This window comes from Oncorhynchus kisutch, linkage group LG17 (genome assembly GCF_002021735.2).
Source record: "Oncorhynchus kisutch isolate 150728-3 linkage group LG17, Okis_V2, whole genome shotgun sequence".
NCBI lineage: Eukaryota > Metazoa > Chordata > Actinopteri > Salmoniformes > Salmonidae > Oncorhynchus > Oncorhynchus kisutch.
This window is the reverse complement of record NC_034190.2, coordinates 39082687-39096740: the sequence shown is the minus strand read 5'-3', so window position 1 is coordinate 39096740 and position 14054 is coordinate 39082687. Positions and strand designations below refer to the sequence as shown.

Sequence of the window (14054 nt, the reverse complement as noted above, 5' to 3'; positions counted from 1 at the left end):
TTAGTTACTTATTAGAAACATGATGAATAAAGCTGGGATATTTCCTTCAGTTTCAGCACTAGATCATTTCATGTCCAGTCTGCTAGTTCCATCTGTGTCTGCTAGTTCCATCCAAGTCTTAGCATATTAGTCTGAGGTCTCAGAAAGAGATGCAGGCATCCGGTTATTTGACCCAACTTACTGTAAACCAAGCCAATAAGAGATCGACCTGTATGGTCGATGAGCTTGTGATTGGATGAGAGCTTGTGACTTGCTGCACCTGTGCATGTAATGGTGGACCAGATATGTCTCCTGAACACTTGACCATTATCTCTCGAGATTGAGAAGCATAAAGACTCTAATCACTGCTGCTTGGCTCCAGGTATCTGCTTGGTAAGAGTGGATTGTGTTGTAGATCAAAGTGTGATCATGTCATTTAGGTATCATTTCTCTACAAAAAAATAATATACTGTATATAGGACCAAGACTGCTGCTTGTAATCCATATAAAATGTTTTCTCAGTCAGAAATACCTTGTCTCCAGTCATGGGGCCTGCTCTTCCCTGTCCTATTGGTACTGAATGTGTGTTTTCATCTCCCTCTAAAGTTAAATTTCTTCTCACATCTCACAGCCCAGGGAGAAGGGGCGCATGCGCTTCCACAAACTGCAGAATGTACAGATCGCACTGGACTTCCTCAAACACAGACAGGTACAGTGTGATGATTAAATGGATCAATATATCTATTGATATCTTATAATGTATTCTTATAATGTAATCCCAATACAGTCCCAATACCTTATAACAGAGGTGGGACCAAGTCATTGTTTTACAAGTCATAAGTAAGTCTCAATTCTTAGCACTCAAGTCCTAAGTCAAGTCCCAAGTCAAGACCGTCAAGTATCAAGTCGAGTCTCAAGTCCTAAACTTTGAGTTTCGAGTCCTAAACAAGTCATAATGTGCTCTTCACCAAATGTAATACCATTTCAGATTTTTAACAAGAGTCATAGTTAGTATATTACATTTAAAAATATCTCTAGATTTATTACTTTCCAAATAAACATATTTCCATGGAATAACGTGGGTAGCCATTTAGAAAGATCCCCCCCCCCAATAGGGATCGACTATCGAGGATCGCTATGGGGCGCAATCGGGCGATGTAGGCTTGTACATAATCGCCCAATCTTAACACACACACACACTCTGTGTGGTTACATTAGGCTAACGTATGTCAATGGTTTCAGGAACAGCAGTAACATCAGGCAGGATTTAGGCTACCAACTGCCTAGCCAGTTGTAGCTCAATCTTGGGTGCAATGATTACGTTCCCGCACTGACTGACTGTGTGGAAGCTCATTGATTTAACGTTAGGTTAGCCAACATGCTACACTAGTAAAGTTATAAACAATATAGCTGTCGGCTATATTAGCCACGACTTACCGTTCTTTGTGCAGCTTCAAATGTCGAACGAAGTTGGAAATTGTTGTGCCTCTGTCTGTCATTTTCTTCCCGCATGTTTTGCAAGTTGCAATCAGTTTTTTGTTGATACAGCATAATAATTTTGGGGATCATCTTTCCAAGGGCTCCACCTGAATTCACCCGCCGACGTTCCTCTGCAATGCAACGCACAACATTTTCTCAGCTGACACAATGTGATTGGCTGCTGTCCGATTCAAACTGTAATCCGTTAAATGAAGAGTTTATGCGCTGCACACGTTTTTAAATAGCATCATTTTTAATATTTGGGCTTGGGGATGGTCGAGTCATAAGTCTCAAATCCAAGTCAAGTCACGAGTCATTGGTGTTAAAGTCAAAGTTGAGTTGCAAGTCATCATATTTGTGACTCGAGTCTGACTCGAGTCCAAGTCATGTGACTCGAGTCCACACCTCTGCCTTATAATTCATTAGCTAACCATTTAGATATAAATGAATCTAGAGGGCCATAAGATAGTTGTACATAATTGTGTCCCATTTGTGACAGGTCAAACTGGTCAACATCAGAAATGATGATATCGCTGATGGAAACCCCAAGCTGACCCTGGGCCTGATATGGACCATCATCCTTCACTTCCAGGTATGTCATGCTTCACTCATAACATAAAACAAACCAATATGTTTATTATTATTCAAATGATAGGCCTAGGCCAGGGTGATGCGATCTAAGTAAAACATCCTATAACCAGTTTGTTACACAACATGGTGTAACAAAGTACTACAAAGTATGTGGACACCTGCTTGTCGAACATCTCATTCCAATATCATGGGCATTAATAATGAGTTGGTCCCCTTTTGCTGCTATAATAGCCTCCACTCTTATGGGAAGGCTTTCCACTAGATGTTGGAACATTGCTGCGGGGACTTGCTTCCATTCAGCCACAAGAGCATTACTGAGGTCGGGCACTGAGGTCAGGCACTGATGTTGGGCGATTAGGCCTGGCTCGCAGTCGGCGTTCCAATCAATCAAATTTCAATCAAATGTATTTATAAAGCCCTAATTACATCAGCTGATGTCACAAAGAGGTATACAGAAACCCAACCTAAAACCTCAAACAGCAAGCAATGCAGATGTAGAAGCACGGTGGCTGTGAAAAACTCCCTAGAAGAGAGGAACCAGGCACTGAGGGTGGCCAGTCCTCTTCTGGCTGTGCCGGGTGGAGATTATAACAGTACCAAGATGTTCAAATGTTCATAGATGACCAGCAGGGTCAAATAATAATAACAGTGGTTTTAGAGTGTGCAACAGGTCAGCACCTCAGGAGTAAATGTCAGTTGGCTTTTCATAGCCGATCATTCAGAGTTAGAGACAGCAGGTGCGGTAGAGCGAGAGAGTCGAAATCCGCAGGTCCGGGACAAGGTAGCACGTCCCTTGAACAGGTCAGGGTTCCCTAGCCACAGGCAGAACAGTTGAAACTGGAGCAGCAGCACGACCAGGTGAACTGGGGACAGCAAGGAGTCATCAGGCCAGGTAGTCCTGAGGCATGATCCTCTAGGGCTCAGGTCCTCCGAGAGAAGAGAAAGAGAGAGAATTAGAGGGAGAGCATACTTAAATTCACACAGGACACCGGATAAGACAGGAGAACTACTCCAGATATAACATACCGAGCCAAGCCCCCCGACACAAACTATTGCAGCATAGTTACTGGAGTCTGAAACAGGAGGGGTCGGGAGACACTGTGGCCCCGTCCGACTATACCCCCGGACAGGGCCAACAGGCAGGATATAACCCCACCCACTTTGCCAAGCACAGCCCCCACACCACTAGAGGGATATCTTCAACCACCAACTTACTACCCTGAGACAAGGTCGAGTATAGCCCACGAAGATCTCCCCCACGGCACGAACCCGAGGGAGGCGCAAATCCGGACAGGAAGGTCATGTCAGGGACTAAACCCACTCAAGTGACGCATCCCTCGTAGGGACGGCATGGAAGAGCACTAGTAGGACAGTGACTCAGCCCCCGTAATAGGGTTAGAGGCAGAGAATCCCAGTGGAGAGAGGGGAACCGGCCAGGCAGAGACAGCAAAGGTGGTTTGTTACTCCAGTGCCTTTCCATTCACCTTCACACCCCTGGGCCAGACTAAACTCAATCATAGGACTTACTGAAGAGATGAGTCTTCAATAAAGACTTAAAGGTGGGCAGGGTAGCCTAGTGGTTAGAGCGTTGGACTAGTAACCGAAAGGTTGCAATTTGCAATTTCGAATCCCCGAGCTGACAAGGTACAAATCTGTTGTTCTGCCCCTGAACAGGCAGTTAACCCACTGTTCCTAGGCCGTCATTGAAAATAAGAATTTGTTCTTAACTGACTTGCCTAGTAAAATAAAGGTTAAAAAAAAGAAGGTCTCTCAGGCAGAACATTCCATAAAAATTGAGTTCTATAGGAGAAAGCCCTGTCTCCAGCTGTTTGCTTAGAAATTCTAGGGAAAATAAGGAGGCCGTGTACATGTAGGTATCTACGGCGGGACCAAATCGGAAAGATGGGTAGGAGCAAGCCTATGTAATGCTTTGTAGGTTATCAGTAAAACCTTGAAATCAGCCCTAGCCTAACCAGGAAGCCAGTGTAGAGAGGCTAGCACTGGAGCAAAATGATCAAATTTGTGGGTTCTAGTCAAGATTCTAGCAGCCATGTTTAGCACTAACTGAAGTTTATTTAGTGCTTTATCCAGGTAGCTGGAAAGTAGAGCATTGCAGAAGTCTAATCTAAAAAAAGAAACGTCCCTTTGTCAGGACCCTGTCTTTCAAAGATAATTCGTAAAAATCCATATAACTTCACAGATCTTCATTGTAAAGGGTTTAAACACTGTTTCCCATGCTTGTTCAATGAACCATGAACAATTAATGAACATGCACCTGTGGAACGGTCGTTAATACACTAACAGCTTACAGACAGTAGGCAATTAAGGTCACCGTTATGAAAACTTAGGACACTAAAGAGGACTTTCTACTGACTCTGAAAAACACCAGAAGAAAGATGCCCAGGGTCCCTGCTCATCTGCGTGAACGTGCCTTAGGAATGCTGCAAGGAGGCATGAGTACTGCAGATGTGGCCAGGGCAATAAATTGCATGTCTGTACTGTGAGACACCTAAGACAGCGCTACAGGCAGACAGGACGGACAGCTGATCGTCCTCACGGTGGCAGACCACGTGTAACGACACCTGCACAGGATCGGCACATCCGAACATCACACCTGCAGGACAGGTACAGTATGGCAACAACAACTGCCCGAGTTACACCAGGAATGCACAATCCCTCCATCAGTGCTCAGACTGTCCGCAATAGGCTGAGAGAGGCTGGTCTGAGGCCTTGTAGGCCTGTTGTAAGGCAGGTCCTCACCAGACATCACCGGCAACAACGTCGCCTATGGGCACAAACCCACCGTCGCTGGACCAGACAGGACTGGCAAAAAGTGCTCTTCACTGATGAGTCGTGGTTTTGTCTCACCAGGGTTGATGGTCGGATTCGCTTTTATTGTCGAAGGAATGAGCGTTACACCGAGGCCTGTACTCTGGAGCGGGATCAATTTGGAGGTGTAGGGTCCGTCATGTTCTGAGGCGGTGTGTCACAGCATCATCGGACTGAGCTTGTTGTCATTGCAGGGAATCTCAACACTGTGCGTTGCAGGGAAGACATCCTCCTCCCTCATTTGGGTACCCTTCCTCCAGGCTCATCCTGACATAACACTCCAGCATAATAATGCCACCAGCCGTACTGTTCGTTCTGTGCGTGATTTCCTGCAAGACAGGAATGTCAGTGTTCTGCCATGGCCAGCGAAGAGCCCGGATGTCAATCCCATTGAGCACGTCTGGGACCTGTTGGATCGGAGGGTGAGGGCTAGGGCCATTCCCCCAGAAATATCCTGGAACTTGCAGGTGCCTTGGTGGAAGAGTCAGGTAACATCTCACCTCAAGAACTGGCAAATCTGGTGCAGTCCATGAGGAGGACTTAATGCAGCTGGTGGCCACACCAGCTACTGACTGTTACTTTTGATTTTCACCCCCCCTTTGTTCAGGGACACATTATTCCATTTCTGTTAGTCACATGTTTGTGGAACTTGTTCAGTTTATGTCTCAGAGTTTCAATCTTGTTATGTTCATACAAATATTTACACATGTTAAGTTTCCTGAATATAAACGCAGTTGGCAGTGAGAAGACATTTATTTTAGTTTAGAGTTTAGAGGTGACAAAAGCATGGATACATTTTTCTGCATCATTTTTGGACAGAACGTTTTTGATTTTTGCAATGTTATGTAAATGGAAAATTCATCCCAAAGATGTTCAATGGAGTTGAGGTCGAGGCTCAGTGCAGGCCAGTCAAGTTCTTCCACGTCAAACTCGTCAAACCTTTTCTGTTTGAACCTTGCTTTGTGCACAGGGGCATTGTCATGCTGAAACAGTAAAGGGGCTCCTCCAAACTGTTTCCACAAAGTTGGAAGCATAGAATCGTCTTGAATGTCATTGTACTGTGCATTTGGAAAGTATTCAGAGTCCTCTGAATACTTATGTAAGTTATTTCATTTAAAAATGTCTTTTAAATTTGCAAAGATTTCTAAAAACCTGTTTTTCCTTTGTCATTATGGGGTATTGTGTGTAGATTGATGAGGGGGAAAACAATTTAATCTGTTTTAGAATAAGGCTGTAACTTAACAAAATGTGGAAAAAGTCAAGGGGTCTGAATTCTTTCCGAATGCGCTGTATACTGTAGCGTTAATATTTCCCTTCAATGGAACTAAGGGCCCCAGCCTGAATCATGAAAAACAGCCCCAGACCATTATTCCTCCTCCACCAAACTTTACAGTTTGCACTGCATTCGGGCAGGCAGCGTTCTCCTGGCATCCGCCAAACCCATATTAGTCCGTAAGACTGCCAGATGGTGAAGCGTGATTCATCACTTCAGACAAGGTATTTCCACTGCTCCAGAGTCCAATGGCGGGAGCTTTACACCACTCCAGCCGACACTTGGCATTGCGCATGGTGATCTTAGGCTTGTGTGCGGCTGCTCGGCCATGGAAACCTATTTCATAAAGCTCCTGACGAACAGTTCTTGTGCTGACACTGCTTCCCGAGGCTATTTGGAACTCAGTAGTGTGTGTTGCAACCAAGGACAGTCAATGTTTGCGTGCTACGCGCTACAGCACTCGGCGGTCCCATTCTGTGAGCTTGTGTGGCCTACCACTTCGCAGCTGAGCCGTTGTTACTCCTAGACATTTCCGTTTCACAATAGCAGCACTTACAGTTGACCTGGGCAGCTCTAGCAGGGCAGAAATTGGATGAACTGTCTTTTTGGAAAGGTGGCATCCTATTACATTGCCACGTTGAAAGTCACTGAGCTCTTCAGTAAGGCTATTCTACTGTCAATGCTTGTCTATGGAGATTGCATGAATGCGTGCTCGATTCTATACACCAGTCAGCAACACGTGTGGCTTATATAGCGGAATCCACTAATTTGAAGGGGTGTCCACATACTTTTTACCATGTAGTGTATATTTCACCTGGAAGGATCATTTCTGATCCTTGCCTGCAGTAGTAGGGAAAGCTACAATAGTACATTATGACTTTTCTGGGCCAACTAATCAACTCCAAGCCCACCGCTTCTGTTGATAGAGCAGATATGGGTCCAATTAAATTATTTTAAAAAAATCTGCCTCTTTTGGCATTTGGCACCCGCTGTCTATACATAATTCAGCTACTCATTATTCCCATATGTCTGAAGAATTTCAGACTAAACATCGTAAAAACATATTGAAACTCTCATACCATGTGAGGTTTTCATCCTCAATATAACTCAATAAAGGATGGAAATGATTTCTCCCCAAATGGGAGATGCTTGGGAGTATTTGGTTATTTGTTTAGCAGTTGAGAGTATTTTGAAATATGGAAAAAGAAGGGCAAGGAGATTCTTTGATTCTATAATGGATATACTGGTTATACTGGGATTACCATCATGTGGAATTCCGTCCACTCCAGGGTGACTCAGTGTTTCCCGCGGGGAGGCAAGAAAGAGAGTTGGGTGTGGCAGGTAGCGGATATAAGCATTTCAACGAGTCCCACCATTGGCTATACTTTTTTTCGATGAGAGGAATCTGACTTCGTCCCAAATGGCACCCTATTCCCTATGTAGTTCACTACTTAGGCCCACAGGCACAACATGATTATCCTATTGTTTACGGTTGGATGCCTTGATGAAGTGGAAGGAAGCATGAATCTCTAGATTCTCATAAAGGCAAATTGATGTTTCCGTGTGGTGTGTGTGAGTCACATCATGAGTACCTACATAGAAGTGTGGTTCCCCCACTTCAGAGAAGAAGGGAGAGGGATGGTAAGGCCTACATTTTTCCTCTCTCCACCCTTTCCTTCAAAAAAGCCTGAAAGGGATATTAGAACCACTGACAGTGTTCCACCACCGGCCAAACATTGAAAGTCACATTGGTCATAAAGCAATCTTTCTTGTTCCAATAAGGCTCTATAAAGTGTCCTTTTTATGACTAAAAGTAACCACTACTCCATGGATCATCCATTTTTCATTTGGTTGTTTCATTTTTGGTGGTTGAGAGGGGAGGCTATACATTCATTATTTAACAATGCATTGAACAAACACAGTATGCAATGCACACATAGTATTAAGCATCGAGTAACAGCAACAAAACACTAAAGTAAACACAGCTTCACCATTTATCTTAAGTTACCTCAGTATTGTTCAAGCTTCCTGTAGATGCAGTAGTTATCATCTCGCTCTCCAGAAGGAAATAGACTGCTGAGAGATTCTCAAGGCTGTACCTGTGACTAATAGCTTTATCTTCCAACCTCGTTTAAACAGGAATTCGCTGCAGGAATTCACTGCACCTTATTCAATTCTGTGCCCCATGGATGTTTTCACTCTCACAACTTGGATTCTGCAACCAGGAACATAAAGCTGTTTGGGGTGTTTTCACAGCAGCAAACTGCAATGGATTTGATAATAATTTTGCATCTGACTGTTTGTTTTTGAGGTTGAAAATGTGAGTCATCTTAAGCCTGGATCAAGTCAAGTTGCTTATTGGAAAAAGGTTTCCCTGCCTTTGAAATCAATGCATTATGATTATACCAAAGCAGGCAGAGTTCTCTTCCATTATGTTCCCTTTATACACAGCCCATAACCCTTTTTTCCAACCCACCACACCTTGAACCATCTATAACACTGTTATTCAGTCCTGGGGACCTATAAGGTGTGCAAGCTTTTGTTTAAGCCCAGTTCTAACACACCTGATTCAAATAATTAACTAATCGTCAAATTAGTTAAATCAGTTCCAGGCTGTATCACAGCCGCTGTGATTGGGAGTCCCATAAGGCGGTGCACAATTGGCCCAGCACCGTCCGAGTTAAGGTTTGTCCGGGGTAGGTCGTCAGTTTAAATACGAATTTGACTGACTTGCCTAGTTAAATAAAGGTTCAACAACAACAAAAAATAAAGATGTGTTAGTACTACTAGAATTGAACAAAAGCCTGTATACCGTATGGATCCTCAGGACCATGATTAAAGAACACTTTATAGCCTGCCTCACCAATACCCCCCGCCCCCAGATCTCCGACATCCAGGTGAATGGCCAGTCAGACGACATGACAGCCAAGGAGAAGCTGCTGCTGTGGTCCCAGCGCATGGTGGAGGGATACCAGGGGATGCGCTGCGACAACTTCACCACCAGCTGGAGGGACGGCAAGCTCTTCAACGCCGTCATACACAAACACAGGTGAGATGCAGCCTTGAAGCATTGAGGTGATCTGACTGTGATCTAATATATGTCCTTGGGACATAGTGAACCCCTGTGCTCCTCGTAAGGCTCCACCTACATGTTACATTTGACATGTATTACTGTACATAGAAATGTGAATTTCATATTCACTGTCACGCTGCAGAAAGCCTGACCTCTTCAGATAGTTATGCAATCAGTCGTCAATCAAATTCAGTCAAACATTACAAGTACTTCTCATGATTTTATTTGGAAGCAGTTTCACTGATGAAAACATTTTATTTGCTGTAGCATTCCCGCATATCCAGGTAAGCATTCAAGCACATAGCAATAATACACTGAGTGTACAAAACATTATGAACACCTGCTCTTTCCCTGATATAGACTGACCAGGTGAATCCAGGTGAATTACCCCCTTATTGATGTCACTTGTTAAATCCACTTCAATCAGTGTAGATGAAGGGGAAGAGACAGGTTAAAGAAGGAATTTTAAGCCTTGAGACACTTGGAACATGGATTGTGTATGTGTGCCATTCAGAGGGTGGTTGGGCAAGACGAAAGATTGAAGTGACTTTGAACAGGGAGGGTATGGTAGTAGGTGCCAGGCGCACCGGTTCGTGTCAAGAACTGCAATGCTGTTGGGTTTTCACGCTCAACAGTTTCCCGTGTGTATCAAGAATGGTCCACCACCCAATGGACATCCAGCCAACTTGACACAACTGTGGGGAGCATTGGAGTCAACATGGGCCAGCATCCCTGTGGAATGCTTTCGACACCTTGTAGAGTCCATGGCCCGATTAATTGAGGCTGTTCTGAGGGCAAAAGGGGGTGCAACTCCATATTAGGAAGGTGTTCTTAATAATATAATAATGATAATAATAGATTGAATTTGTATAGCGCTTTTTATTATAGCAAGAATCTCAGACTCTTAAAACAACAAAACCATTTCAGTTAGCCTGTTGACAGTTCTGGGTGGAAGATCTTCCTCAGTCATCCATAGAGGCAGGGACAAGTCCAACAGGTCACATATCAGTCACTCAACACGGAAAGAGTTAGCTAAACGCCTGTGTAAAAAGAATAGACATATCAACTACCATAAGAGGTCAGGGTAGATTTTGACAACAGACTTTTCATGTTTGCACATACTGTATAAACACACACCCTGTAGGCTCACACACACACACACACAAGACTCAGGAGAAAGGCACAGGTGGTGGCGAGGCAGCTTTGAGGTAGTATTTAGTTTTTTTCATTTGTGTCCCATGAATTTGAAAATAAGATGCCCACAGGGCTGTGCTTTTAAGTGTCAGCAGATAGCAGCACAGCTCAGGTACGCCCAGGTGTCTTAGGTGTGTCTGCCATACAAACTCCACACAGACGAAGAGCAAGACAGAAACACACCGCAGAACGACAAATCAACAAAGTAGTCTGGGCTCACACACAACAAATTGAATTTGGGAAAAGCATGAGAAAGTAATCTCTCAATTCTATGACCGTCAACGCTCAAGGCTTGCACATTATCTAGCTGTGGAAAGGGGATGCTTAATCAAAGGCAATGTGGATACATGAGACCCTGAACTGAAAAAGGACTGGAAAGCTTGAACGATAGTTCTGTTTTGGGGGAGTGACTGCCGCTACAGTATGAACGTCTATTTACTTGTATCTGGAGGGTGAGAATGCATCATAAACCTTGTAAAATCTTGAAAACATCTGTCACAGTCTCATACGCGGATGGATTTGTAAGACTGTAATGAAAAACTGCAAGGGGAGCATTTGAACACTGTTTGGACACTGTTGCAGTTGAGGACACCCACACACACCCTCACCATGATGCACAGTCTGAAGAAGAAGTTCCGCTCCTCCAAGAGACGGTTGAACAGCACCTCCAGCAGCACCCAGGGCTCCGTCAGTGACCTGGAGGACCGGGTGGTCATGCTGTGTGAGGACATCCCAGCTGAGAGCAGCTCCTTTGACTCGGGTCAGGGGTCCCAGAGCCCGGGGAAGTCCTCCTCCAGCCGAGGCTCCCAGAACAGGGAGCAGGAGGCAGGGTCAGAACTTTGCATAGTGCACCTGAGCAGGGACAGACACTCCTACAGACACTCTGATATGGAGCACCAGCCCACTGGCCATGGAGACTACAATGTGCAAAGAGTTGTGCAAGGGTATGGAGGGTTTATGCGATTTTTTTTTCCATTAAGGTGGTGGTTGGGATTAACTTTGATAGCCGCTTCCTTTTTTTCTACTTCTAGACATTAGTTCCTTTCTAATAGGGAATATAACAATTTATGCAATTTATGCCTTTTTATAATTTGTTTACAAAACCCCTGTATTTTGTCTAACCATGCCAGACTAAATCCCTTGGCAAATATGAGATGCCCTGTGCTCATTCCAAGCAGTCAAAGCTTGTATCTGCATGTTATTTGACTGCAATTACCTTTATTGGCAGTGTACATGGAATTACTTGCAAGTTTTGTGCATGAAACGGTGGGGGAATTTCTAAATTACTGGTTGGTAGGAGCTCTTGTTTTTTCCTGCCCTCCTCCTGTCTGTATTCACATTCCTCTGAGAGAGGCATGTCGATCAGGATCTAATGCAGTCATTCCATCATGATTAAACTGCCTTGAGCAGGGTTCCCCAACTTATTTTGTTCTTCATCATTGTTGGACATAAAACACTAAAAACACCAGGAAATCGAGTGATTTTAATTTGGGAAATCTGTTCACAAGTGTTCTCACGCATCATAGAGAGACGCGTGATCATATACTAATGTAAGCCATGTTTGAAATGGTTATGTTTTAGTCAAATATTATATCTGTTTGGACTTCTTGTGGTCAATTTGTAATCTTGTTTTCAGACCCCCCGACCATTTGCCAAAAAAAAGGATTTTAGAAAAGGAACTCTTATTTAATGGTTTTACCTAAATGTTTTGGGGTTGCAAAGATGAATATAATACATCCATTTGCACTATGTTCTATAAGAAAATACAGTGTCTGAGATTCAATTTCATAGTTTTAACAGTCTTCTCTATGCTCTGTCCCCAGGCCTACTCTGATTGACATGAGTAAGGTGTACCGACAGACCCATGTAGAGAACCTGGAGCAGGCCTTCAGTGTGGCAGAGAGAGACCTAGGTGTCACTCGGCTGCTCGACCCAGAAGGTAACGGAACGTGCGAGTATTGTTTTCTCCATGACTGTCAATACTATTCTCAGGTATCTGTATTTGTATGAATACTTGCATTTATCTTTTTCTAAAATCAGTTTTGAACTGTTGTGTTCATTGTCATTGTCTCCGCTCTATTAAGATGTGGATGTGCCACACCCAGACGAGAAGTCCATCATCACATACGTGTCCTCCCTGTATGACGTCATGCCCCGTGTACCTGACGTCCAGGATGGGGTGAAAGCCAATGTGAGTGTTGTCTTCTTGGAACCGTATAGGTCATCACCACTAAGGGCTTCCTCCTGGTCTCACCTATGAGGTCACATCTTCCCAAACTTTAAGATGTCTTTGATGCTCCAGAGGGAATTTTCCCTTATGTACAGGTATAGGATCAGCTTCCCCTCCCCCAATTCTAACATTAACCAATAGTGGGGGAAATGCAAAACTGAACCAAGATTAGCATCTAGAGGGAACTTCACCCAACACCATGTTTGACCAGTGGAATGATTTTTAATGCAGTGGTATGGAGACTCCCGGATTTGTTTTATACTGAACAAAAAATACAAATGCAACATGTAACAATTTCAATAATTTTTTGTTAGTTACAGTTACTAGAAAGAAATCAGTCAGTTGAAATAAATTCATTAAGCCATAATCTATGGTTGGGCATAAGCCCACCCACTTGGGAGCCAGGCCCAGCTAATGACATTCAACTCTCTGGCAACAGCTCTGGTGGACATTCCTGCAGTTAGCATGCCAATTGCAGGCTCAAGAGACATCTCTGGCATTGTGTTGTGTGACAAAACTGCACATTTTAGAGTGGTCTTTTATTGTTTCCAGCACAAGGTGTAATGATCATGCTGTTTAATCAACTTCTTGATATGCCACACCTGTCAGGTGGATTGATTATCTTGGCAAAAGAGAAATGCTCACTAACAGGGATGTAAACATATTTGTCCACAACATTTGAGAGAAATTAGCTTTTTGTGCATATGGAAAACTTCTGGTACCAACACTTTACATGTTGCGTTTATATTTTTGTTCAATATAGTTTCATTAACCTTTTCTCTAATGAACCTTCTCCTGTCTCCTGTGTGTACCCCAGGAGCTGGAGCTGCGCTGGCAGGAGTACTATGAGCTGGTGACCCTGCTGCTGCAGTGGATCAGACACCACATCATCGTGTTTGAGGAGAGGAAGTTCCCTACCAGCTATGAGGAGATTGAGGTAAGTCTCCTCACCTATTGGGGAAATCTTTTGCTTGATACATGTAAGTGAATATTTAAATTGTCTGTTTATTTAATTGTCTATAATAATTGTCTTAGAGACTTGATGCTGTATATGACAAAAGCTATGTTCAGTTGTGACAGTGAATTAAACATGTTTATTTTTCATATTGGGGCGACTGTGGAGTAGCAGTTATGGAAGTGGTACTAGCCTCCATAATACCTTATGTCTCGCTTGATGAGGAAATACTCTAACTGTTTGTCTCTGATTTCTGAAAATTGTCTGAGGGATGGGATGAAACGAGAACTATGTTCAGTTGTCATGTTGAATTAATTCAGCAACGTTTTAAATATTCAGGTTCTTTGGCGCCAGTTTCTGAAGTTCAAGGAGACAGAGCTGCCGGCAAAGGAAGCTGACAAGAATCGATCCAAACATGTCTACAAGTCATTTGAGGTTCGTAAATAATCCT

The 14054-nt window shown here is 43.7% G+C and overlaps 1 protein-coding gene across 15 annotated transcripts in view; it reads left to right on the top strand.

Annotated features, from left to right (window-relative positions):
* Positions 1-14054, top strand: part of pleca (plectin a) — a 189613-nt gene that overhangs the window by 140525 nt on the left and 35034 nt on the right. For all 15 annotated transcript variants that reach the window (XM_031793789.1, XM_031793796.1, XM_031793794.1 and 12 more), the window contains 7 exons: positions 611-688; positions 1958-2050; positions 9034-9200; positions 12242-12357; positions 12503-12609; positions 13466-13585; positions 13943-14038. In XM_031793789.1, the coding sequence (XP_031649649.1) occupies positions 611-688; positions 1958-2050; positions 9034-9200; positions 12242-12357; positions 12503-12609; positions 13466-13585; positions 13943-14038 (777 nt within the window). The remainder of the gene's footprint in view (positions 1-610; positions 689-1957; positions 2051-9033; positions 9201-12241; positions 12358-12502; positions 12610-13465; positions 13586-13942; positions 14039-14054) is intronic.